Genomic DNA, 25,644 nt, shown 5'->3' with positions numbered 1-25,644 from the left:
ATTTTAAAAATATAATATCAGAAGCACCAATTTTAACTCAATATAATCCGTGAAAACCGATAATTCTATCTGCGGATGCGTCGCAACAAGGAATAGGATCCGTTATATCTCATATAATTAACAACGAGGAAAAACCAATTGAATTCGTGTCTCGAACAATAAATGCAGCCGAACGAAATTATAGTCAGATAGAGCGTGAAGCTTTAGCAATTATATTTGGACTAATTAAATTTAAACAATATTTAATTGGCAAACATTTTATTATTATTACAGATCATAAACCACTGATATCGTTACTCAATCCACATAAAAGAATAACAGATATGTCCTCAAGATTAGTACGATGGTCATTATTACTAGCCAATTATGATTATGAATTGCAACTGAAAGGGACAAAAAAAATAGTAATGCGGATATGTTATCCCGGTTCCCAATTGACGGTGAACCATCTACTTGGGAAGAGTTAGATATTAATTTAATAGTATCGGATTCTCCACAATTTATTTCAGCGTTAGATATAAAAGCACACACAAGAAATGACCCGGTATTATCAAAGGTGTCACGTTACATTGCAACTGGGTGGCCGAAGATAATAGAGGAAAATCTAAAACCGTTTTTCCAGCGCCGAAATGAACTCACGATGGAAGCAAGATGTATATTATGGGGTTTAAGAAACATAATTACAAAAAAAATACAAGTAAATACTTTGTCTTTTTTACATATGGGGCATCAGGGGTATACTAAAACAAAATTAATGGCACAAGAGAATGTTTGGTGGCCAAATATTAACGAAGATATCGAATTACACGGTAGGTATTGTGAATTATGTCAGACAAATAATCCTGGATCATAGGGAAATGGCTTTCCGCAAATAAACCATGGGTAAGAATTCATTTAGATTTTGCCGGACCCATTAACGGATATATATCTAGTAATAATAGATAGTTTTAGTAAATGGCCTAAAATACAAAAACTATCGACTAATAATTTTACTGAAGTAAGAAAATTATTGTTAAGACTTTTTGCTATTTTTGGTTACCCCAATACGATTGTTACGGATAATGGGCCCCCCTTTCAAAGTAGAGAATTCAGTTTATTTTGCAAACAATTATCAATTAGAAATGTATATAATGCGCCGTACCACCCTATAACCAACGGAGAAGCAGAGCGGCTAGTACAAACTTTTAAAAAAACATGATTATGATATACAAGATTTTTTATTTAATTATCGAAATACGCCACAAATAACCACTTAGCAATCACCAAGTTCAATAATGCTAAAATTTCAACCCATAGGACTTTTACAATTAATAAAACCAATTTATCCAAATCCATACATACCTCAGCTACCAGGTTTTTTTTAATATAAATCAGAAAATATATGCAAAAGATTTTAAGAAAGATATTTGGATACCAAGTATCATCGTTAAAAGAACAGGTCCAATGACGTTTTTAGCTGAGACTAGATTAGGATTATGGAGAAGACATATTAATCAGTTAAAACATAGGTTCAATGATTCCGATATTAAAAATAGAGAGGAAAGAAGAGAAAGAGAACCGATACAAATAACACCTAGAATGAATGAAAGTGATCCTATACAAAACTCTATAGAAAAAGACATTGAGCCGATACAAGACTTGATGACAAAAGATATTGATACGATACCAGACTCAATAACCAAAGATGCCATCATAAATGATATGAGTGACATCGACACGCCTGATCAAACCGTGTTAGAGAACGAAAGTACAAGTAGCCGTTATCCAATACGAATAAGAAAACAATTAATACCGTTCCAAATCGAGAGCCAAAAAAAAAGGATAGGATAGATGTAATAGAATACCTTCAAGGCATAATAAAAAGATAAAATGATATATATTGTATTAAATTAATGTATAAAATAAAAAACAGATAAAGACATTATTGAAATAAAATTTATTAAAATAAAATATTATATAATTACGACAGTTAGCAATACTTATTTTAGGCCATTTACGTCAAAAAAATTAAAAACACTTTAAAAATATGATAATGGTCCTTATCTAAGAACATGATAGCAATACTTATTTTTGCCCATTTGCGTCAAAAAACTTTAAAAATAACGATTATGACAATTGCTAATTTTATATGGTGTACATCTTCATTGAATTTATAATTTAACTACTTTACAATATAAATGATATTTTTACCCATGTGTCAAAAAATTTCAAAAATCTTAAAAAATAACGAATGACAATTGTCACATTAAAATATTATCCTTAAAAAGATTATATAAAATAACATAAAAAAGTTTAATATAAATATTTAAAAAATTTTTTTTTAGAAAAACCACCTCTTTTAATATGCTTAAAAAATAAATAATTTTACAAAAATGATTTTAAAAAATTTAAAGATTCACCTAAAAGATTGTTTATTTATAATAAAGTTCACAAAAGAATTCCTCAAAAAAAATTTATTTACAAAGATTTAAATATTTTATAAATCAAAATATGTTAAAAAATATTTTTTGCTTAAAATTTTGGGCGTGAAAATTATTAATAAATTGTAACAAAAATAATAATACAATTGTAGCATAACATTTTTTTTTATTAAAAAAACATCAAATAACAATATGTTGTTTTCCTTTAAGTAAATGAATTCAAAATATATTTATTGTTTCGCGGTAATGCGCTCGCTCTAATGAATTCGCGATTATGGTTTTGCGGAAATAAATTCTCGATAATGGCTTTCCGAAATTGTCTTCGCTATAAATGTTCGCGGAATTAGTTTCGCGATATTACCTTCGCTATAAAAAATTTTTGTGATAAACGACATTCGCGAAAAAAGTTTCGCGAAAAAGTGTATTGCTTCGCTGAATTGACCTGATACGGATTTTATTTACCACCTATCTTACATCTTAGATTCAATGTCATAAAAAAAATTATATTTTCTATTCAAAAAAGCAAACAAACTTTCAAGAATTATTAAGTGTTTTGTTTTTTTATAATTCTCAAAAATTTAATTATCTCATTAAAATATAGGCAACAATTATTGCAAATTGTAGTGTTGTTAAATGATTCGATTTCGACGAATTTTTAAAAACAGCTATCAAGATTTTAGCCAAAATATTTTTATGCAAGCCTCGAAATTTCGACAACTTTTTGCCAACTGTGGGCAAATCTCCGATCTTGGATAACTTAAGTTTGACTAAAATTTTGAGTTAGCCGTTTTAAAAATAGATTAAAATACGCCGTTTAACAACATTTGCTTAATGTGTCTTATTTTAAAACCCATTTCTTGGTAGATATAAGAAAAAAAACAAATTTTGGTTCCTTCATGAATTTATTATTATCATTTATTAACCATATAATGGTTATTTATTTTTAAATGATCGATGTCAGATTAAATTTAAAGAAGACTCTGTTAGATAAATAATACAGGGGTCTTATTAAATTTTAATAAATATTGGTCGGTATTTAGCAAGGCCGGGCATCTATTATAATAATCCTCATAAACCGTCAATCAAATTAAGCCAACAGTGTTCTTTTAAAATATATTTGTCCAATAAAAATGATTATAGCATAATCGATCAAATATATATCACCTTACAAACTAAACATTCATTTAGTCAGTACTATTTATAAATCATATGGAAACTCTGAAAATATTATTATGATACTGATGGAAGATTTAAAGATGGTGATTTAAAGACTCAACTGTTAATATTTAATATAAAAATTTAAGGTATGTCATTGCATTTAATAAACTCAATTAAGTGGCTTCCTTCCATCACCCAAAAGGGGGCATATCCAGTGAAGTGAGTTTTCATCCACTGTTTGGCAGTAAAATTTACCCTACTGTGAGGGCCCATTTAATTAAGGAAGGATGAGGGTAACTGATACACTAATTGACAGTAATTTACCCTACTGTCAGGACCCAACAGTAATTTACATTGGTAAAAATTGAAAAATAAGAAAATATATAATTAATAAATAGTGCTTATCTTTTTAGAGTATTTGTTTCAATAGATTAGTAAATTTTTGAATGATTATATGAATCCATAATTGTAACAAAATATTTGATGGTAAATTTAGAAATAACATTAATGAAAAAATTTAATTAGGTATATCATTGCATCTAATCATCAATGCAGTGAATTTGCATCCACTGTTTAGCAGTTAAATTTACCCTACTATCAGGGCCCATTTAATCAAAGAAGGTTGATCATATCTGATCCACTAATTGACAGTAATTTACCCTACTGTCAGGGTCCGACATTGGTAAGAATAGAAAAATAAGAAAATATATAATTAATAAATAGCGTGCTCAGTATTTGTTTCAATAGATTAGTGAATTTTTGAATGATTATAAATCCATAATTGTAACAAAATATTTGATGGTAAAGATAAATTTTCACAATAATAAATGTCAGATTGCAAACAAAGTGATTACCTAAATACACTTAAATATTGTTTATTTATTCATTTAAAACAACAAATTAAATTTTTGAATATAAGCTTGGGCAAAATTTTTGAAACTTATGATGAGCTTGGGTTTGAATATTTTATTTAATATGGACTGGGCCTGCAAATTATTGTTACTGCTAACCTGGGCTGGAGGCTGATGAAAATCAAGTCCCGTCCCGTGAAGGTCTCTAATTTCAAAAACTGAATTATTTCATTTTCCATCTGATTTTATTTGAACTTAAAGGAATTTAAATCATTTGCAAGAAATTTATGATAATTGCTGGATTCAAAAAATTGTTGTACACAAGGAAATAAAGAAAGCCATGTGTGTATATGGAAGAAATATTAATCCTTTTTTATTTTAACACAAATAACAAAAAAAAAACTAATGCCTATTGTGACCTTTCCTTTTACATATATTTTATGGATTTTCTAAGAACCCGTTATCAAAAATATAAGTTACTAGCTGATTGCCTATCAAAAATGATGGGGAATCAGATTTTCTTCTTTATTCAATGATAGATTAACAATACATTTTCCTTTATTTGTTAATGAATGATTCAGATATTTTCCTATCTTATGAAATGTGATTTAGAAATTTATATTTATTTAGATGAGGAGTTATTCTAAAATTTTCCATTATTTTTTTATAAATTATGTTTATGAAGTATATGGTTAGTATTTTAATTTATGTGCACAATAAAAAATCTTTTAAACTAAATTTTTATTCATTTGTATTTGTAATTTATAATATAAAAAATATATTCTTGCTAGATGAGTTTTGTGTAAAAATAGGAAAATTTATTATTCATCCATCATTAAATAAATAAGAAAATTCTGAGTCCCCGTCATTCTTGATGGGCTATCAGCTAGTAGTTTTTTAATTTCCCTGGTCAACCTGTTCTAATTTTTTTTTAATTACCAGGCCCGGGCAAAATGTTTTAATTTTAGCTTACTATTGATTTAGACATAAAGAGAAAAATTATTATTATTTTAAATGTAAATTATATTTATGATGATTTTAGCCACAACTCTTGAATCAGTGATAGTTATCTACCTATGAAAAAAAATTAAAAGAAAAAAAATATTCATTTTCTTTCGATGGCCATTTTCAGGTTAAAAGCCGACTTTTGGTATATAAAATTCTGTCTTATTAAATAGCTATTATAGAGCTATTTAATAGAAATTACTGTTTAAGCTACATTCTTTTTGAGATATTTAAAATTAAATAAGTACTTTTGGATTTTTTGCGTTATTATAGGTGGTATCTTAAGTAAGTTGAGTTGTAAACTAAAATTTTATTGGTTATTATATCGTAGTGTTGTTAACGGCTCATTTTGAGCCGATTTTTAAAAACGGCTAAATCCATATTTTAGCTAGAAAAATATTACCTAAACCTCGAAATTTCGCTAATTGATGTCTAGACCTTTGTGCCATCTATGCAAAATCTTCAGACTTGCGTAATATTATTTTGGATAAAATATTGAGTTAGCCGTTTTTAAAAATCGGTTCAAATCGAGCCGTTTAACAACACTAAATGACATCATATAAATTTTAAAAAATAGGAGGTCGGATTGGATTTTCAGTTGATTTGATAAGGAATTTAAAAATATATAAATTTACATCAAATTTTTTCAATCCTGCTTGTTAGTCTAGTATTAAGTCAGATTTAACTCAGTTTAATATTATTTATCAATTTTTCCAGCCAAAATTTTTTTTATTTTATTCCGCACTTATATCTTAGGCAAACTAGTTGGGATATATATATTGACAGATATGGATTAGTTGTGCATATATAATGAAACATATTTACATCGTGGCAAGGGTTTCTCACAATTTTTTCCTCAACATGCACAAATTTCCTTCTAAAAATTTAAAGTTCTTTTGCATTAAAATTTCTATTAACGTTTTGAATTTATGAATAATTATTTTTAGAAAATGTATGTTTGGTTTTTTATTTTATAAATCAATTTTAAAAAATTTTTCAATAAACATGTCAAGTTTATTTTAATAAAAAAAAGCATATCATTTTCTGCAATTAGTGTTGTTAATTTGCTTGGTCGTAAAATTTACGACCTAATTTTGTGCTCAGAGCAAGCCTGAGCACGAACCCAAGGTCCAGACCCGGAATTTAGACTCGGGCTTCGGGTGAATAATGTTATTCCAAATAGTTCAAATAAAAATTCAATGGCATTTTCTGAGGTTAGATAGTAAAGCCCTGCAGGCAACTCAGCTTAGGGTTATAAAAATTTTAATCGGAGCCACATAGGGCTTAGAAATACCATAAAAATAGGATTAAAATGAGTTATTATGGTTACCCGAAGATTATTTTCGGCTATACCATCTTAGTTCAGAATTAGATGGAACTTTTTGGCCGGATTTGTTTAATTTCATGGCCATTTTTTAAAAACGTATTTAATTTTTCTCTATTTTTAAAAAAGTACATTTTGATAACATTAGTTCCTAAATTCGGTGAGATTGTGCTTGAATGGTAGAATACTTTTGGATAGATTTTATTTGGGGGGGGGGGGGGGGTATAAGCATGCGTTTTTTTATCTTGCCTATTTTGAAGTCAAAATAAATTAAATCTTCAATTTATACTTTTTATAAAGTGTGTATAATTACTATAAATGTGTAATGGCTAAATACAAGCTAACTCGGCTCAATCTTCAGGGGCATGCCTAAGAAAATCCGTTAACATTGAGGAGTTTTAATTTATATTAATTTCTTTCAAATTTAAGCCATAAAGTATGCTTACATTTTTACCCTTAGAGGATACGATTTTTATTATTGGATGGACATCATATGGTGCCCAGGCGTAGATTGGTACAACATGCAAGTTTATTCCAGTTTCATCTAAGAAATATCTTATTTCTCTTGGGGTATTTAAGATGTTTACACAATAGATTTGACGAATATTAATTGCCCTAGTATTTCTTCTATCAGGCTCCTTACCAGCTCTTTTTTTCGACCAACCTTTATTTTTGATATATTTACTAATTGTTGTTTTTGTTTTTAGACTACCACGGGGTAATTCTATTATCTCCTGGATAGTAAGAGTATTGTTTTCCATTAATAAACTTATGATACGTCTTTCAATTACGGAAGTATCTTTTTTCTTACTTCCTCTTTTTTGAATATAGTATTCTATTAAAGTATCTCCATTTATATCTTGGAATGTATCCCATCTAAATTTATGGACCGGTGCTGTAGACATTTCGACATATTTTGATGTATTTAATTTTTATGTTGTTTTTCAGGCATTGATAGTATTTTAATAATTATATCTATTTTTTCTTTATTCCAATATTTGTGTATTTTTGGTCTTTGATTCTCAACGAAGATTGAGGGTTTTCATTTAAATTGGAAAAATTAGTATTAGTATTGGATAATAGATTCATCATTCATTTTTTTTTATTTAAGAAAAATTATAAAAAAAAAATAAATATTTTACTACAAATATTTTTTTATTTTTAATTAAATTACTTTCACATTTCTTTTTAACGATTAATATTGTTAATTAATTGCTTGTCCATATTTAATTTCAATATGTATTAAATAAAATAATATTATGTTTACCCCCTTTTATTGTAAGTTGATTATTAACACTCGTTTCACTGAATAATAACTTAAAAAATAATAATTAATAAACAACTTCAAAAATATAAAAAAAACGTATGTTACTGCCATAACTATCGTCAACAATCAAATAATTATGGCGTAACATAGGTTTTTTTATATTTTGAAGTTGTTTATTAATTATTATTTATATAGAAATTTTTTAAAAAATAATTTTCCGTTTTTTTAATACTTTTGAAGTTAAGTTTATCAATTATTATTTTTCAGTGTTGTGATTGTGAATGAATAAAATCCATTCAGATAAAAATATTTTGTCTACAAAAATAATTAAAATACCATTATTTTTAAAAACATTAAAGAAAATAAAATCATTAATTTTTTTAAAAATTTTATTTTTACAATAATTTCAATATTAAATTTTTTCAAACCAAATATATTTTTAGTCTAAAAAATGGTTTAGCCTAAAACTATCACTCTGTTCGGATTTATTAATTAGCAACTTGATCCTTAACATATTATAAAAAACATAATCTTTGAAATAATAAATAATGGCTCAAATTTTAAAGAAATTGATATAATTAAAACGTCTCAATGTTAAAGAATTTTCTTAGGCAAGCGCATGAAGATTGAGCCGAGTTAACTTATATTTAGCCATTACCCACTTATACAAACGTTTGAATTGAAGATTTTATATATTTTACTTCAGAATAGGCAGGACAAAAAGTCGCTTGTTTATAACAACCTTCCCCCCAACGATCCAAAAGTATTCTAAATATCCCATTTAAACTCAATCTTGCCGAATTTAGGAACTTGTCTAAGATACATTTCTAAAATTAGAAAAAAAACATAACGTGTTTAAAAAATAGTGCTGAAATTAAACAAATCAGGCCTGAAAGTTCGTATCTAATTCTGAACTAGGATGGTAGCCAAAAATAATCGCTCGGCTAACCAACTTAATAACTCATCTTAATCCTATTCTTTTAGTAATTCTAAGCCCTAGGAGGTCTTGATTAAAAAATTTTTAACCCTAAGCTGAGTTGACTACAGTAAATTATAAAAAGTGTAAATTGATTTTAAATATAACTTTAGAAACAAGAGAAAAGATGACCCCGGGTCTGTGCTTAAGGTGTGCTCAGTTATTTTGGTCGATTTTTAAACCCAAACCCTGGGTCTAAATTTAACATAACCAACCAATTTAAAACACTACCTGCAGTCAAATAAAGTGATTTCAGAGCTTTCCCACTTCCTTTGAGGTTTAATATTTGATGTTTTATCTAATAATATAAAATAAGCGCGATAATTTGTATTTTGGGGTAAAGCGAAAAAATATCTAATTTTTAAGCTTAAAATTGAATATATTGAGAATATATCAGGTTCGAGATTATCAATAACAAAAAAATGTTTGGGAGTGAAGGTTTAAAAAAGATCAAGGAGGCAAGCATGTACCCATGTGGTGTTGCTAAAAATTCCATCAATTGTACCTGATGTCGTGAATGGGTTCACAATAAGTGTAGTGGTGTAAAGGGAAGCCTGCAGAAGGCAAGCAAGTCGTTTGTATATAGAAAGAGTGTGAAAGGTGATTGTAATATGACTGATTTATATTGGAAAAGTCTCTATTACCTAGGAGATATTCTTAGCGTAGAAGGTGTTGACCTGACAGTGGCAATGATAAGATATGTTTGGAAGAAATTTAGAGAAATGTGTTCAATTTTAACTGACAAAATGTCTCTTTAGCTTTGAAGGGAAAAGTTTACGCAAGCTGTGTATGAAGTTGCATATGGGTAGTTAAGGCGACTCACGAAGCCAAATTAGAAAGAATAGAAATGAGAATGATGAGATGGATATGTGGAGTATTTCTACGAGAAAGAAAAACAAGGGAGGAATTGAGAAGAATTGGGATAGAAACAATAGGCGATGTCTTGAGAATAGATTGAGATGCGGATATGTTAAATGGAAGGCAAAGGATGATAGGTTAAAAAGATGCCATTAGTTGCAAGTGGAGGGAACAAGTTCTAGATGACGACCAAAGACATGATGGGTGAAAGTGTTAAATAATGACATGAAAAAGTTAGGTTTGATCAGGACCGCTTAAAATGAAGAAAGGCGATTAGAAGGGAAAATAGCCTGCCCGGGTAAACCTAAAAAAAAGGCTACTAAACAATAAAGAAACATATCAGCTTAATGTGCTGAAAATGCAAAAATCAATGTTTGTTGGTTTAATAACAATTGATTATGTCATATTTTATAAAATTCTTGTAAAAAAGGCCATTCTTTTATGTTGAAATATTGGTTATGAATGTTTAAATGAATCCAATTCATCTACTAAACAAGTGATTGAATTAAAAGAGTTGGTCGAGTGGTATGATCTGAAATGGTGTGAGTTTATATGCCATGTTCCTATTAGATGGCTAATACTAATACCAATGATTGATAAAATTTAAAAATTAAATCATCCTCTAAAAAATATTTTTTAAATAAATTATAAAAATTGACTTATTATTTTTTAAAAAAATTTCGAAAATGAATTGGTTATGTAGGAAATTATTATATGCTGTCAATATGTAGTTGCCATCTGAAGATTCGTTATTAATAAATATAAACAAAATAATGGTAAAACTCTTTTCGTCCATTTTGTTATTTATTAATAATGGTTTCACTTAAATATCTCACTTACGAAGAGGATATACAAACGCAAATCCTACTTTGGTGGAAACGACAAGAAAAAGATTTATCGAAGCTATCAAAATTAACCATTGCTTCTTCTGAACGAGCAATAAACATTGTTGGAAGGTTTATAGAACAAAAAGGAACGTGCGTGAATCCAGAAAGTGTGGATTCATTATTAGCATTATAATTAGAAATAATATCAATAAATATTAATTTTATATTTTTTACATAAATATTTCATCAAATCAAATAAATTCCTTATCCGTAATTTAAATATAATATTTTTTTGCTTAATATAGCAATTACCTAAATTATAAAACTATTTTGTAGGGGTGTAGCGCTGAAACTGAATCATTTTTTTAAAATAGATATAAAAAAAATTGAATGAATTTTATGGGCGGCATGGATTAAATTTTTTTATATGAGTGGACGGGTAAAAAATTTTAGACTAATAGGCGGGCGGGAGTGGGTAAAAAAATTTAGACTCATGGGCGGGCGGGTTATTTTTTTAAAAAACTATGGGCAGGTTTAATTTTTTCTAAAATATTGGGCGGGCGGGCTTGTGGGCTAAAAATTTGCCCATTGCAGACCTCTAGTCTATATTACTAAAAATGTGATTTCAAATTGTGCATATTTAATCTTAATTTATGGATTTAGCCTGATGAGGACTGTTTAGAGAAAGGAGAGAAATATGTTTACTCAGACAATATTAAAAGACGAATTAATAATTAAAGAAAATTATAATATGTCTTGCCACCAATTTTTAAATTTCTCAACAACAATGGTACTCAAAAATTTAAAAAATGAAATATTAATTATTAATACAAACTATTAATTACTAGAATTTTCTATATTTTTCTTTAATATTTATAATATTATATTAAACGTTATTTATTACTCATATAAAATTATCTATTTTTACATTAATTTTTTATATTGGATAATAAATATCAATTGTTTAAAATTTGTGATTTTTATAAAAAAAATTATTCCATTTTTTATTTAAATGGCGATTTAAACCAAATTAATATTTCATTAGAGAAATTAAATTGAAAATATACATCATAATTTTTTTTACTAGTTAATGCTTCAGAAGATCCAGTCAGGAAATTATTTAAAAAATATTGAAATGAAAAGTTGACTATAAATAAAAATCAAAATATGCAAACTGTTTTAAAAAAATTTAACTTATCGATATCAGTTAGTCAGAAGGAAAATATTCATATTCTAAAACGAATACAAATATGAATATCCTCAAATATAACTGTTTTATTTTTAATTTGAGCTATTATTATATCCTAATTGGGTGCCCTGATGCAAATAAAATAGAAATATTATACTCTTAATTTAAAATAATCTTGATTATTAATTTTGTGACAATTTATTTAGTATGTCCAAAAAATTAACATTTTTAAAACTTTCCCTCTCCTCCCCTTTTTTGACAGTGGCTAGTTTTTAAATTATATTATGATGAATAAGGTTTAATTTAACTTTTTTTGAGGATAAATCAATTTTTTATAACAAAATATTAAACCAATCAAATATGCAATCTAATTATTTTTAAAATGTTTGATTTTCTAACAAAATTTATATAAAGATTAATTATAATAAATTAGATTAGTTTATTATTTAATTACAACTATATAGTTGTTTATATAACCCATCATTTTGAAAATTAAAATTATTATAATACTTTCAATCATGGTAAAATTCCAAGCTATATGTGACCTATTTAATTCATAGTAAAATAATCTACGGCTTCAGTAGAGAGTATTTTCATTGTATTCCAAACTTAGGAATAGTTTAGGAAAATTAATTTTCTTTTAACAATTAAATTTATCTATTTAGAGTACATGAAAAGTTGCAATGCACTGTCAAAGTTAGGCATAAAAAATCTACCTTTTAATTTTGACATCTATTTAATAAACGAATAATAATTAGCTATTTAGAAAATTACCATGAATTAAATTATATCGTTTTATTATATTTTAAAATTATCACATCACATTTATTTAAATTAGAATGTTCCATTCTTTTTTATAAATATATAATAAATAACAATTTATTACATTTAAATAATAATACAAATTTATTACATTTCCTCCAAACATTTTTAGTTAGATCTCCTCAATAAATCTCTTTATGAGTTTAAGGTTTCTTGAAGAACAAAATAATGCAATATTTGTACTTGCTTCATTTATTGGCACAAGAAATTTCATGAGTCGGAATAATTGAAAGATCTCTTAGATGATCTGCATGTTTCCGCAATGTTCTTTCTGAAGTTTAAACTATATAAGAATATAACCCTGTCCTTTCTTTAATCATTCCCTTTCTCCAACCTTTGGTGTTCTCGTGGTTTAACCAATCAAGTTGTGAATCGAATTCTCTCCCTTTGATTTTGACTTTCATTTGCCTTTTCAATTTCATGTCCTACATTTGGTCTTATTCAGTCCAAACTAGTTTACAATTGTCTTCCAATATTAATCTTGGAAGGAGATCTCCCTGTAAAACTATGCTCCCCCAATTAATAGGTTGTTAAAACCTTTACTTCTTCTGGATCAGAAATTGACTTTCTCATTATGTAATATCGACCTTTCAAAGTTCGTATTGTATGCTCAGCTAATACATTAGTTTTCGGATGATAGGGTGTTCAACATATATGACTTATGTTATTTAGTTCACAGTATCGAGGAAATTCCCCAGATATGAATTGTGATCCATTGTCTGACAATGTACTTGGGTATTCCAAACCTAGCAAACCATTTTTTTAATCGTTAATAATAGCCTCAGCAGAGGTATTCTGCATTAGATCTCTAGCCATTTGGAGTAGGAAACGACACCAATTAGCCAATATCGCGAATCCACTGGTCCAGCAAAATCAATTTGGATTCGCTACCAAAATTCCTTACCTACAGTCCAAGAACAGAGGTACTTCTTGAATTCCAGGTCTATTTTTCTAGCATCCAGAGTATTTTTGATAAAATTTCTATATCAATATCACATCTAAACCACCAACAATACAATCTAAAAATAGATTTCATTATATTTTCCCCAGGATGTCCACGGTGAATCATTCCTAACACTGTATTTCTTAATTTATTAGGAATAACCATTCTACCATTCCATTCTATAACATCGCGATCGACAGAAAGCTATTTCCGTCGATTATAGAAATTAACAATTTCTTTATCTTTATGACTAGATGCAAATTTCCCGAGAAAATTGGTTCAGGGGAATATTCCCCGGGAAAAAAGGGAAAATTAAAAAATAACCACAAAATACCCTTTAAACCTTTCAATTTTTTTTATTGAATAACTATTAAATTTGAGGAACTAAGGGAAAATAAAATAATTAAACAATAAAGACAAAAATACAATAAACATTTCATTTTTTTTTGAATAATTTTATTAGTTACAAGAAGCATGTATTATAAATTACATTTAAAATTCATGAGATGCTAATGAAATAGCATCAACATCTTCAAGGGATGTAATTGAAATATCATAACATTATCACTTGATATTGATAAATCGGAATCTGAACTCTTTTGATGATATCCCGAACATGATGCATTTTGTATGATTCTCTAAATGTATGTTATGCCTGATTGATATTAATTTTTCGACTCTTTCATTCTTTATTCTATTTCTTGTTTTTGCTGACCAGACTCTTTCTGACGAGGTACTTGATGTTGGTATCGAAAGACATTTTACTGTCACTTGACAAAGGAGTTGATTTGTACACAACCCTTTCCACCATATGAGTGGTTTGGTATGGATTGAACTCTCCCATAAGACAGCTCATTTATAGAAACCTTGTTTTGAATGATATTCTGCTAAATTATCCATAATTTTTCCAAATTTGGCCTGAAATAATATTTATTAAATTTAAGGCTACTGTTAATTCACGGTCTGTTAATTTCACACCACGATATCTAGGATTCCAGAAGATTTGTTGCATAATGATATTCTCGGCAACAAAATTTCTTTCGTTTATTAATATGCATCTTATCACTTTTCAAATCATTTTCATTAAAAATAAAAGTTGATGAATTGAGTTTATCTTTTATATCCCAAAATATTTCTGGTACGTCAGATAATACTGCTGTATCCGATCCTACAATTATAATTATAAATAAATTCCAAAATAGCCAATACAGACTCTAATTTATCCTAGTAGCCTTCTTTGTCCAATATAATACGCCTTCTTTTCCCAATATAATACGCCTTCTTTTCCCAATATAATACGCCTTCTTTGTTTGACTATAAATATTGAAATTGCACTTTCTTGCAAAGCTCACTTATTTTTCACAACACTTTGCAACATTATAACAAAACCTCCCCATCTTGTCAGACTTGGAATTTTTAAGGAAGATCTATATCCTTTCGATATTTGCTTTTCTTTCACATTTATTTTATAGTTTTTATATGTCGGTTCATATATTTAATTTTTTATAATTTACATTAATTTAAAATTGTGTATTAGAAATAGTTATTAGTCCTAATTTATGCTTGATATTTTTAAATAACAATTTTTGAATTACCCCCTCCCCCTCCCCACAGCAAATTCCTGTGTATGCGCCTGTCTCAAATCTAAATATATCATTAATTATTAATAATTCTATAATATATCATATTAATATTATGTATGAGAATATAATGTTTAACATTTTACCTTTGTTTTTATACTTTTAAAATGATAGATTTGAAGAGTTACACTCAATGGTTGCACTAATAAAAAAAATAGTTTAAAAAGTCACGAGTAAAATATAAATTATTTTTGAAATAAAATATTATATTTATATTAAGAGAAAATTCGGGAAATTTACCTACCTTAACCTCTCTATTTATGACTATCAAAGTTTCGCCAACTTTGCTGAATGTACATTGCTATTTTTTTAAAAATATTAAATCTTGCTTCGACTCATCCAAATTTACTTAGACTCTCCAAAGCATGTTTAGAATCTTAAATCTTTTCCATGTATAATATCGGAAGTCTTGATAATGTGTCGGCGATTACATTTTTACTACCAGGTCTATATTCTATTGTAAAAAAATAAGAAGCCATCTTCCATGTCCAGCGTGTCAAACGATTATTAGAAATTTTAGGTATATTATGTTTCTTCACAAATAATTGCTCTAATAATTTGTGATAAGTTCAAAGTAAAAATTTTCTACCATAAATAAATGAATGAAATTTTTCAATACCAGCTCGAGCTTCTTTATCAATCGGAACGTATCGTTTCTTTGATTCTAATAAAGTACGTGACGCGAGCGAAATAGGCTTTGTCCTTCCGTCTACTAATTGATATAACAACACAGCTCCTTATCCTGAATCAGATACGCTAAATTCCAAAATTATAGGCAACTGCTCCTTATAAGGAATTAACGTTTCCTCGGAAAACAATAATTTTTTTAACCTCATCGAAGAAATTTTGTTCATCTTTTGTCCATCGCCATGGTACTTTCACGTTCATTAATCTAATAGCGCCATTTTTGTATGTAGATTACGAATAAAACGTTCATGATAATTCACGAGTCCTAGAAAAGATCTAAGTTGTTGTATATTCTTAGGTTTTACTGCATATCAGATAGCCTTACCTTTTCTGGATTAGGATGTATACCGAATTATCAATAATCACCCCTAAAAATGATACCGATTTTTGAAAATCTAACTTTCGTCAATTTTGCCTCAAGACCAACTGTCTGTAATCTGTCTAACACGATTCGCAAATTTTTTATGTGCTCCTCATCGTTTCGACCAGAAATAATTACGTCATCTAAGTAGACACCACACACCAGTCATTTAACAATTTTTCTCATCCATATATCTCTTTGCCAATCCAAAAGGCAATCGTCGGTAACGGATTAAGAATTGCTGATTCCAAGTCTACTTCCATCTGTAAATATGCATCTTTCAGATCTATCACGATAAATTTATCATCACGTTGGATTTTCTCTAACAAATCGTCTAAAGTAGGAATATAATCGTAACTTTGAAACCACGCAAATTCGAATATCGCCATTACTTTTGCGTACATTTACGGTTGGCGTTGACAATTGTACCCTAGTTATAGTCGAATCAATCTTTTCGATAATTCCCGCAATCACTAATCCATCTAATTCCATTTCAATTGCTTTGCGAAGTGGAAATGGTACCCTACGGACTGGAAACGATCTTGGTACAGCAGTATCCTTTAAATATATTCGCCCGGCCATCTTATCATCAAAAATTTCTTGATGTTTAAACATTTTTTTAGCCGAACTGCGCACTTGTTTAATCATAACATGACGAGACATTCCTAAATTGAATGATATTATCCATGGTAATCCGAAAAGAAGCACGTTAGTTGTGTTCATTATTACCACTGGTAGGGTCCTTGTCCGTGATTCAATCATAATATTGACTAGGGTCTCCCCCTTAGGGTCATTCCATGTCAAATGAACAAAAAAATTAAGAATTTCGGCCAACTCCTTTCAATTTCGATAAAAAATTGTAGACTGGTAATATATGTTCACATTAGATCATAAACAAAATTTTAGCGCATAGCAACTATTTAAGCTGAAAAACGTCTTTTTTTGCTTTTTACTGATGTTAAATTATTAGTTTTTAATTTTATAACTAAATATGATCAAATATTGAATCTAATATCAATAGCTAAGTTAATAATTGATAATTATGGCGAAAACATTAAAAAAAAAAATTTTTAAATATGGATCATCTTATGGTCAGTTGAAAATTTGAAATTAATATTTCGAAATGAATATGATCTCCAATTTTAATTTTTTTTAAAAAATATTATTCGTTTACTATTTTTTTAATAATATCTTCAACAATTAGCATGGCTGGATATTTATTTTAAAAATTATTACGATTTTATACTTTAAAAAAAAAATTTTTATTGCTTAAAAATATTCTCAAGAAGTATAATATATCATAAAATTCGGTTATATAATTTTGTAAACGTCATTCCCCTGAGATATTCGCAGGATAAAAAATTTTAATAATATTTTTAATATTTCAATGTAAATTAAAAATATTTAAAAAATCCGACTAGCACGAATAAAAAAGCAGGATTAAAGGAGTGCGAGAAATTTATTAAGGGAAAAAGCGAAAATCACATTAATTACCAGGCCTAAGATTCTTTTATGGAATTGTCATTATCTTAAATTATTGAAATAACCAGAGATAAAGAAAATTTTCTAAGATTTTGAAAAATTTTTTAAGCAATAAAAATAACAAAAAATTAACTTTATAAAATTTTGGGTATCAAATGAATTTGAGCATTCTCTATAAAATCTTTTTTAAAGTCTTTGAATTTTGAGAATAACCCATAATCAGGATGCCTTTGAATCGATTAATGAAACATTACACAATATTGGAGAATCACCAATTAAAAGAAAACGTTTAATGGAGAAAAAATATCCTGAAAATAAAATTCAAAAGATTGAAAAGGCAATAAAGAGTAAGGTTTTAGAAATATCTGATTCCTAGAATGATAGTCCAATGAAAGAGGAAATTCTTATTATATTAAAGGATAACTTTGATAACTTATCAAAAAATCAACAATATCAAATTTTTACAATTTTGCTTCAAAGATGGAGTGTAAATAAAATTCAACGTAACATCATACATGGCAAAATCCAAAATGGTGGTAAAAAAAAGTGAAATTCTTTCATTCCCAAAACATAATGCAGAAAAGACAATAAACGAAAAAAAAATTAAACTCGTTAAGGATTTTTATAGTTCTGATGAAATAAGCCGACTCATGCCTAGAATAAAAGATAGTGTATCTGTTAGAGGCGAGAAAGAACCAGTCCAAAAAAGATTAATATTAAATAACCTTAAAGAAATATTCAAGATGTTTAAGGAAGAATACCCAAATATATCAATTGGCTTTAAATTTACCGAACTTAGGCCAAAAAACTGTATTTTAGTTGGAGCCATCAGAATGTGAAATTAATGATGTAATAGCTGAAATTACAGCAGAAGATTACTGTATAAATTCTTATAACTATCTTTTGGGCAAATTATTTGTAATCCATCTCAGACAAAATGTTAATTAAATTGTGATGCCCTGGTATAGAATCTCTTAAGGGCCAATTATACCAATTGTTTCAGAGAAATCGCATAGAATATGTCACGTTTAAACAATGGATCACGGTGGATATAACAAATCTTGAAACAATTATAAAGTCCGTTGATGATTTCATCGATTATCTATTAGAAAAAGTTCAAATTTTACTGCGTCACTCGTTTATAGCTAAACAACAAACTTTATTTTTGAAGAATTCCAAAGAAAATTTAAAAGATGGAGAATTTTTAACAATTCTAGATTATTCTGAAAATTATTCCTTAATTTTACAAAGGGATTTCATTGGAACAACGTGCAGGCCACTACTATACATCCATTTGTAGCTTATTATAAATCTGAAGAAGATTTAAAAAATATAAATTTTGTTATTATATCCGAATCATTAAACCATAATACTAGTACAGTCCACCTATAACAAAAAAATTTTATTAATTTCTTAACAGCCAAATTTAATTCTAAACCAGAAAAAATAATATATTTTTCAGATGGTTCCGTGTCTCAATACAAGAATCGCAAAAATTTTCTGAACATATGCCTCCATAAATACGATTTTAATATTCCTGCCGAATGGCATTTCTTTGCCACTGCTCACGGCAAAAATGCATGTGACGGTATCGGTGGAACTGTCAAAAGATTAGTTGCCAGAGCTAGTCTTCAAAGGTCAAATAAAAATCAAATCCTAACCCCATTAGAATTATATAATTATGCTAAAGAAAATATTAATGGAATTCAATTTGAATATGTATCCAATCAAAAATATATCGAAGGGGAATTAGCCCATCGTAAAAGATTTAATTCTGCACTGCCCATACATGGGACCCAAAAAATTCACGGGGTTATTCCCATTGATCAAAATAGACTAAAAACCAAAATATATTCAAATTCCAAAAAATATAATATAAAATAAGTTTCGTTTTTAAATGAGATATATTTAAAAATATTAATGGATATTTAACATGTGTATATGATGATAAATGGTAATTAGGATTTATAATCAATAAAAATAATACAAATGAAGAAGTAAAAAAATCCGATTTTTATACCCTTGTGGACCTTCAGCCTTATTTAAATTTCCTCTGAAAGATGATATTTTCGTGTTGCCCAAATCTCATATTCTCTCGCTGATCAATCCTTCTACTTCCATCGGTCGAACATATATATTATCTCCTAAAGAAATCTCACAATCTAGCCAGGCTTTGTATTCCTTTAGATGAAGTAAGATATAATTAATTTATAAACTATCTTAATTAGGCAAAATTTGTGAAGATTTTAAAAATTTCATGATATGAATTACAAATAAATATATATAATGCACATTGTAATCGATTTAGTATGATATATATACATTAAAATATTTTTAATCAATAAAAAAAATAAATTACATATTAAAACTATTATATATAGCGCCATCTATTTTCTTAAAAGTATAAATTTGCAATAATTTTAAAAATAAATATCCAGCCACGCTAATTGTTGAAGATATTATTTAAAAATTATAAACGAATATTTCTTAAAAAAATTTAATCATTTCGAAATATTAATTTCAAATTTTCAACTGATCATGAGATGACCTATATTTTAAAAAAAAATTAATTTTAATGTTTTCGCCATAATTATCAATTATTAACTTAGCTATTGATATTAGATTCAATATTTGATCATATTTAGTTTTAAATTAAAAACTAGTTATTTAACATCAGTAAAAAGCAAAAAAAGACGTTTTTTAGACCTTTAACCCCGATTATCTCAATAACATAGTTGCTAATGCGCTAAAATTTTGTTTGTCATCTAATGTGAACATATATAACCAGTCTACAGTTTTTTATCGAAATCGAAAGGGGTCGGCCGAAAATTGATTGATTTGACATGGAATGACCCCTTAACGTCTAAAGGATGATCACCATGTGCAGTGAATGGATTGGTTGACCTAATTTTTGGTCGTCCAATACTTGTCCATATATCAATTCCAATCAATACGCTGTGCACCAGTGTCAAAATCAAATTCAACATCTAGTCTATTTATCTTTGAAGTTAGTATTGCTCGATTCTCTCGATTGTGTTGAATCTTCCATATATTATGAATAGAATCACTTGATGACCATCTTATATAATTTAAATTCTTTGATTTACAACAAACTGCAAAATGACCAATTCTTTTACATATGTTACATGCTGCATTGACTTCTCACTTCTCGGTTATGAATAAACTCACATTTATAACATTTAAGTTTATTATAATATTTATCAAAGGTATTATTATATTTGTCTTTATTACTTACTTTATCAAATGTATTATTATACTTGGCTTTATTATAGCCTTTGTCAAACGTATTCGTTTTAAATGTATGTTTATAATAATTATTATCATTCATCTTATTGACAATCGGCATATTTTGCCATTTCTTTGTTTGCTCGCTCAGAAGCTATTGCCAGATCAAGAATAAATTGGAAAGTCAACACATTATTATCTATATCAAGACCGTCGGGAAATAGAGCCCTAAGATCTCTTTCCAATCCCGACATTTCTATGCCAACCATAAACTGATCACGTAAGCTCTCGTCAATATCATTAAGATATTGACAACGCTTGCCAATTGTTCTAATTTTATATGCAAATTCAGTTATGATTTCAGTTGTTCCCTAGTCTAGCGAAATCAAATCTAGAAGCAAAATATGTGTCGGTTTAAATAATTTTAAAACATATTGACTTAATTTCCTTAAAAGATAAAGTTTCAATCGAATCAGGATAACAAGAATGCCATCAACTCAATATTCTCATTGCCAAAAAAATGTTAAAAATATATCTTTATATTGACATTCAAGTAGGGCTTACGTTTTTTATCCGAAAACTGGATTCCTATTGAGAAAAATTTAGAAAATTACCATGATTTTAAAATTATCACAGCACATTTAATTAAATTAGAATGTTCCATTCTTTTTTATAAACATATAATAAATAACAATTTATTACATTATTCCAATTATAATGATAAAATTATTTTTATGGGAAATGCTAAATATAGTAAAATGAATATATATCTTTACTAAATTAATAAGTCTATTTTTCTGGATTGCAAACCCTGAACCCAAACTGGGTTCAGAGATATTTCACTAAATCAGCCCTTGTCTGCCCTGAATTTACATTATTTTTTATTAAATAATTCCTCACTACATTGAGATTAGTATTATATAATTAATAATGTGAAAAATTAAACCAATAAAATACAAAATAAATCAAGTATTTTTTTTATCTAATAAGTAATGATTACTAACAACAATTTAGTATTTTTAATAAAAAAATTATTAATTTTAAAATAAACTAAATCTTTGTCTTTCCTTATATTAAGTATTATGAAATTTAGTAAATTGCATTTTATTAAAAATATTAATTTTAAATCACTAATTTTTTTTAAAAAATTATATTTAAATCTTGATTTAAATTAAATTGATTTTTATTTGCCAACCCTAATAATCTTACTTTATAAAATTTGGTCCCATTATAATGTGCACAATTTGAATGTTTGTGCTTAGCAGCAACTACGCATCCCTTGTTTAAAATGACGCTGCCTTTTAATTAATATAGTCTATTTAAAATTTTAACTAAGCCTTAAAAAGGTATTTGTCTTTGAAAATTACATTATCGTCTAACTTTTTATATTGAGATATAAATAAGTTAATTTTTTTAACATTTTATATACTACTACAAAATGATAAATAAAATAATATTGAAAAAGGCAACCCTACTTGCATTCTAACGCCAATGCATTTGTAATGCAGAATTAGTAACTCACGAATCCAACCCGAAACGAATATCGGTTCGACTCAGATTCGAATAAAAATAACGGTTCAAGGTTAAGGCTCGGTTTGCAAAAAAAAAATCTTGGTTTGGTTCAAACCTCTAAAACCCGGTGAACAATTTTGTATTCCAACCTACTAGAATTATGTATAAAAAAAATTTTTTTTTAATTTCATAATTAAGATAAAAACACATACATAAACCTTCATTTTTATTAATTGCACATTGTAAAATAATATTTAATTTATAAATATAAAAAATAAATATCAATGATTAATTTTAATATGAACAATTACTTAAATTTTTTTTATTAGTTGCATTAATATATTTTCAAAATTTGTCTCACTCAAATTACATCTATAAGGAGATAATATAAATTTAATTGTTGAATCTTTACACTAACTTGGGTAGTTGGCATTGCCAGTATGATCAGATTTGATGTGTCATTTATAATATTATATGCAAATAATTTATATATTGGATTTAATTTTTCTCTATTATAATTTATAAGGTTAAAATATTTAAAAAATGTTGTAAAAAAATCATGACTGACACTTATCAATCAAATGTAATTAATAATACATTTTAAAACAATTCGAATAAATATGAAATTTTTGCAATATACTAGTAATAACTTACATTAATTTATAAGCATAAAATTATGAGGCTCGAACCAGTTCAAGCATTTTAGTGGTTCGGCTCAGGTTTGGCTAGAAATTTTTTTAGCAGTTTAGATTCGATAAAAAATACTGGTTTTAAGAAGTTTAATGGTTCGGTTTGGATCCTTGGTAATGCTCAATTTGTGTGCACTATTAAGAAGATGAAAGGATTTACTTTTTTATAATAAATAAAGCAAATCCACTACAAGGAGGAATATATTTAAACTATTATTTATATAATAAAAGGATACTGCCTTTGTTAAATATGATAAAGTAATAATTACAAAAAAATTTCCATAATTTTCAATCTTTTTGACAATTTTACTTACAATTTGAAAATTTTGACCTGGTAACCCTGCTTAGAGGGCATTTATTTATTGTGTGGTGTGTAAATGTATTTCATTATATATGCCAGTGCTGTAAATATATTGTTACAAATATCCTTAATCTATATGTACTTGTAGCAATAATCCTAATTGTAAAGTAATTTTTAAATATAAAAAAATCCTAGCAAATATCTCAAACTATTTAATTAACCCAACCATAATTTTGTCTAGGAAATTAGTTTCAGAAAAAAATTTTAAAGAAAAATTGCATTGATTTAGATTTTGATTAATAATCTTGAACTTGGCAAGCCTAGTGTTATGATAAATAATTTTTAGTAAAAAATATATATATAATATCATTGCTCCAAAATATTATCTTAGATTATTTTATCCTATTATAATTTCTCTGTAATTTAAGAAAATACTTACATAAATTTAGGTGTTTTGAGTATTTTGAAACCATTAGTTTGGTTAGGAAATATGTCTTCTAGGAAATAATATATATGGCCCACTGATATACCTATATATGTAAATTAATTCTCAAAATAAATAATCACTCTATCAATATATATTTTTTTTATTTTTTTCTAATTTTTAAAAATATGTATTTATAATTTTTAGTGTTAATTATCATTTTAAAATGTTTATGTATCATCTTGATAAAAATTTTGTCTTTACCAACAAGATCTATCAAAATAGAATTTCCAAGTAGAAGTGAAAAGGCTAAAATAACCCAAGGTAAGTAAGGAGCTTGAAATGTTAGCAGTCCAAAAAAATTCATTCTTATATAAGGATTTCTACGACTCCATATATAAACTAGCATTATGGTAAAAGCTTGCCCCAAAAACAATATATTAATAAACAAAGCTATAGTCTTTTTTTAAATATAAAAAATATATTAATTATAGAATAAACTATATTGAGCTATTTACTGTCATAAGGGCTCCTCCAAATAAAAACATAATAACAAAATCACCAGTTCTCCCCCTAAAAGATCCTTCCTCCAACATACGACAATATCGGTATGTGAATATGATGTTGAATAAGAAATTAAACCCAAATATCCCAAAAAATAAAAAATTTGTAATTAACCGCCATATCTAAAAATAATATAATTGTATCAAGCTGCCAAAATAGCATCTACCTCAAATTCTTTAAAAATAAGTGCAGGGTTAAAATACAACTGAAAAGGTGTAATGAGATCTAAATGCTAAGAATTTGAATAGATGAAAAAAATTATATAAATATTTACCACAGCTAAAGTTGTAAGAAAACAAGCAGTTGTATAAGTTCTAGATATAATAGGAACTTCGAAATATTCTCTATATAGAGCCTGAGGAATCATTGCAATATTGTACAGCTTAGCATTTTTATTATAACGTGGTTAAAGTTGATGGTTGGGTTAAAATTCACATAAAATCTCACGATAAAAACTGCGATTTTTATTAATTAACCATATTTTTCAATTTGATCAAATGTAATTTTATCGAAAATTATAAAAATAAAATAATACTTATAGATTTTATATTGAATTTTTGTATTATATCTTAAAATAATTTAATATAATATTTTAATTTCGTTTCACTATATTAAAATTAATATATAAAAAATTTGATACAATATTAAAAGAAATTAATAATTAATATTTGTAAAATAATCAATATATAGTTATAACACTGTTAAAATGTCCGATACATTAATTTATTTAATAATATAAAATATTATTTAGTTATATTTAATAAATATTTTATGCCATTTGTCATATAATATATATATATCATTCTAATTAACGTTTTTTATTATGTAGGTTTTAAATTGAAATATTCAATTAGTAAGTTTTTTTTTTAATTTTTTTTGTAAATTAATTATGTGTATTTTTATCACACGCAATAATCCGATTTGTTAACCTTAGTGTATTGATTTGTTTTTTGGATTGTGACTCATATTGAGTCAGTTTTTATATATATATTTTGGGAAAAAATTTTGTAAAATTAAAAAAAATTTTTTCCGTGTGTTCTTGTTTGAAAAATAAAAATAAAATAAATTATTTAATAAAGTTAAATTATTCAAGACCAG

General features: G+C 26.9%; 1 protein-coding gene across 4 annotated transcripts in view; it reads right to left on the bottom strand.

The window, feature by feature from the left end:
- The window catches only part of LOC135931297 (derlin-2-like), a 51,755-nt gene extending 26,756 nt beyond the window's left edge, over nucleotides 1–24,999 (bottom strand). Inside the window, exons 1-6 of one of the 4 annotated variants that reach the window (XM_065468300.1) lie at nucleotides 24,821–24,999; nucleotides 24,713–24,778; nucleotides 24,501–24,668; nucleotides 24,247–24,442; nucleotides 23,998–24,088; nucleotides 2,608–2,786 (exon numbers count right to left, since the gene is read on the bottom strand). In XM_065468300.1, the coding sequence (XP_065324372.1) occupies nucleotides 2,693–2,786; nucleotides 23,998–24,088; nucleotides 24,247–24,442; nucleotides 24,501–24,668; nucleotides 24,713–24,778; nucleotides 24,821–24,913 (708 nt within the window). In that variant the 5' untranslated portion in view covers nucleotides 24,914–24,999 and the 3' untranslated portion in view covers nucleotides 2,608–2,692. Of the gene's footprint in view, nucleotides 1–2,607; nucleotides 2,787–23,997; nucleotides 24,089–24,246; nucleotides 24,443–24,500; nucleotides 24,669–24,712; nucleotides 24,779–24,820 lie in introns of those variants that run through there. The other 3 variants (XM_065468301.1, XM_065468297.1, XM_065468299.1) reach the window with 3 other exon arrangements.
- Nucleotides 25,000–25,644: the final 645 nt, after the last annotated feature.

The sequence above is a fragment of the Gordionus sp. m RMFG-2023 genome, chromosome 1 (genome assembly GCF_954871325.1).
Source record: "Gordionus sp. m RMFG-2023 chromosome 1, tfGorSpeb1-WG-v2, whole genome shotgun sequence".
NCBI classification, from domain to species: Eukaryota; Metazoa; Nematomorpha; class Gordioida; order Chordodea; family Parachordodidae; genus Gordionus; species Gordionus sp. m RMFG-2023.
The sequence above is the reverse complement of the archived record's forward strand: the minus strand, read 5'-3'. Positions and strand labels throughout refer to the sequence as shown.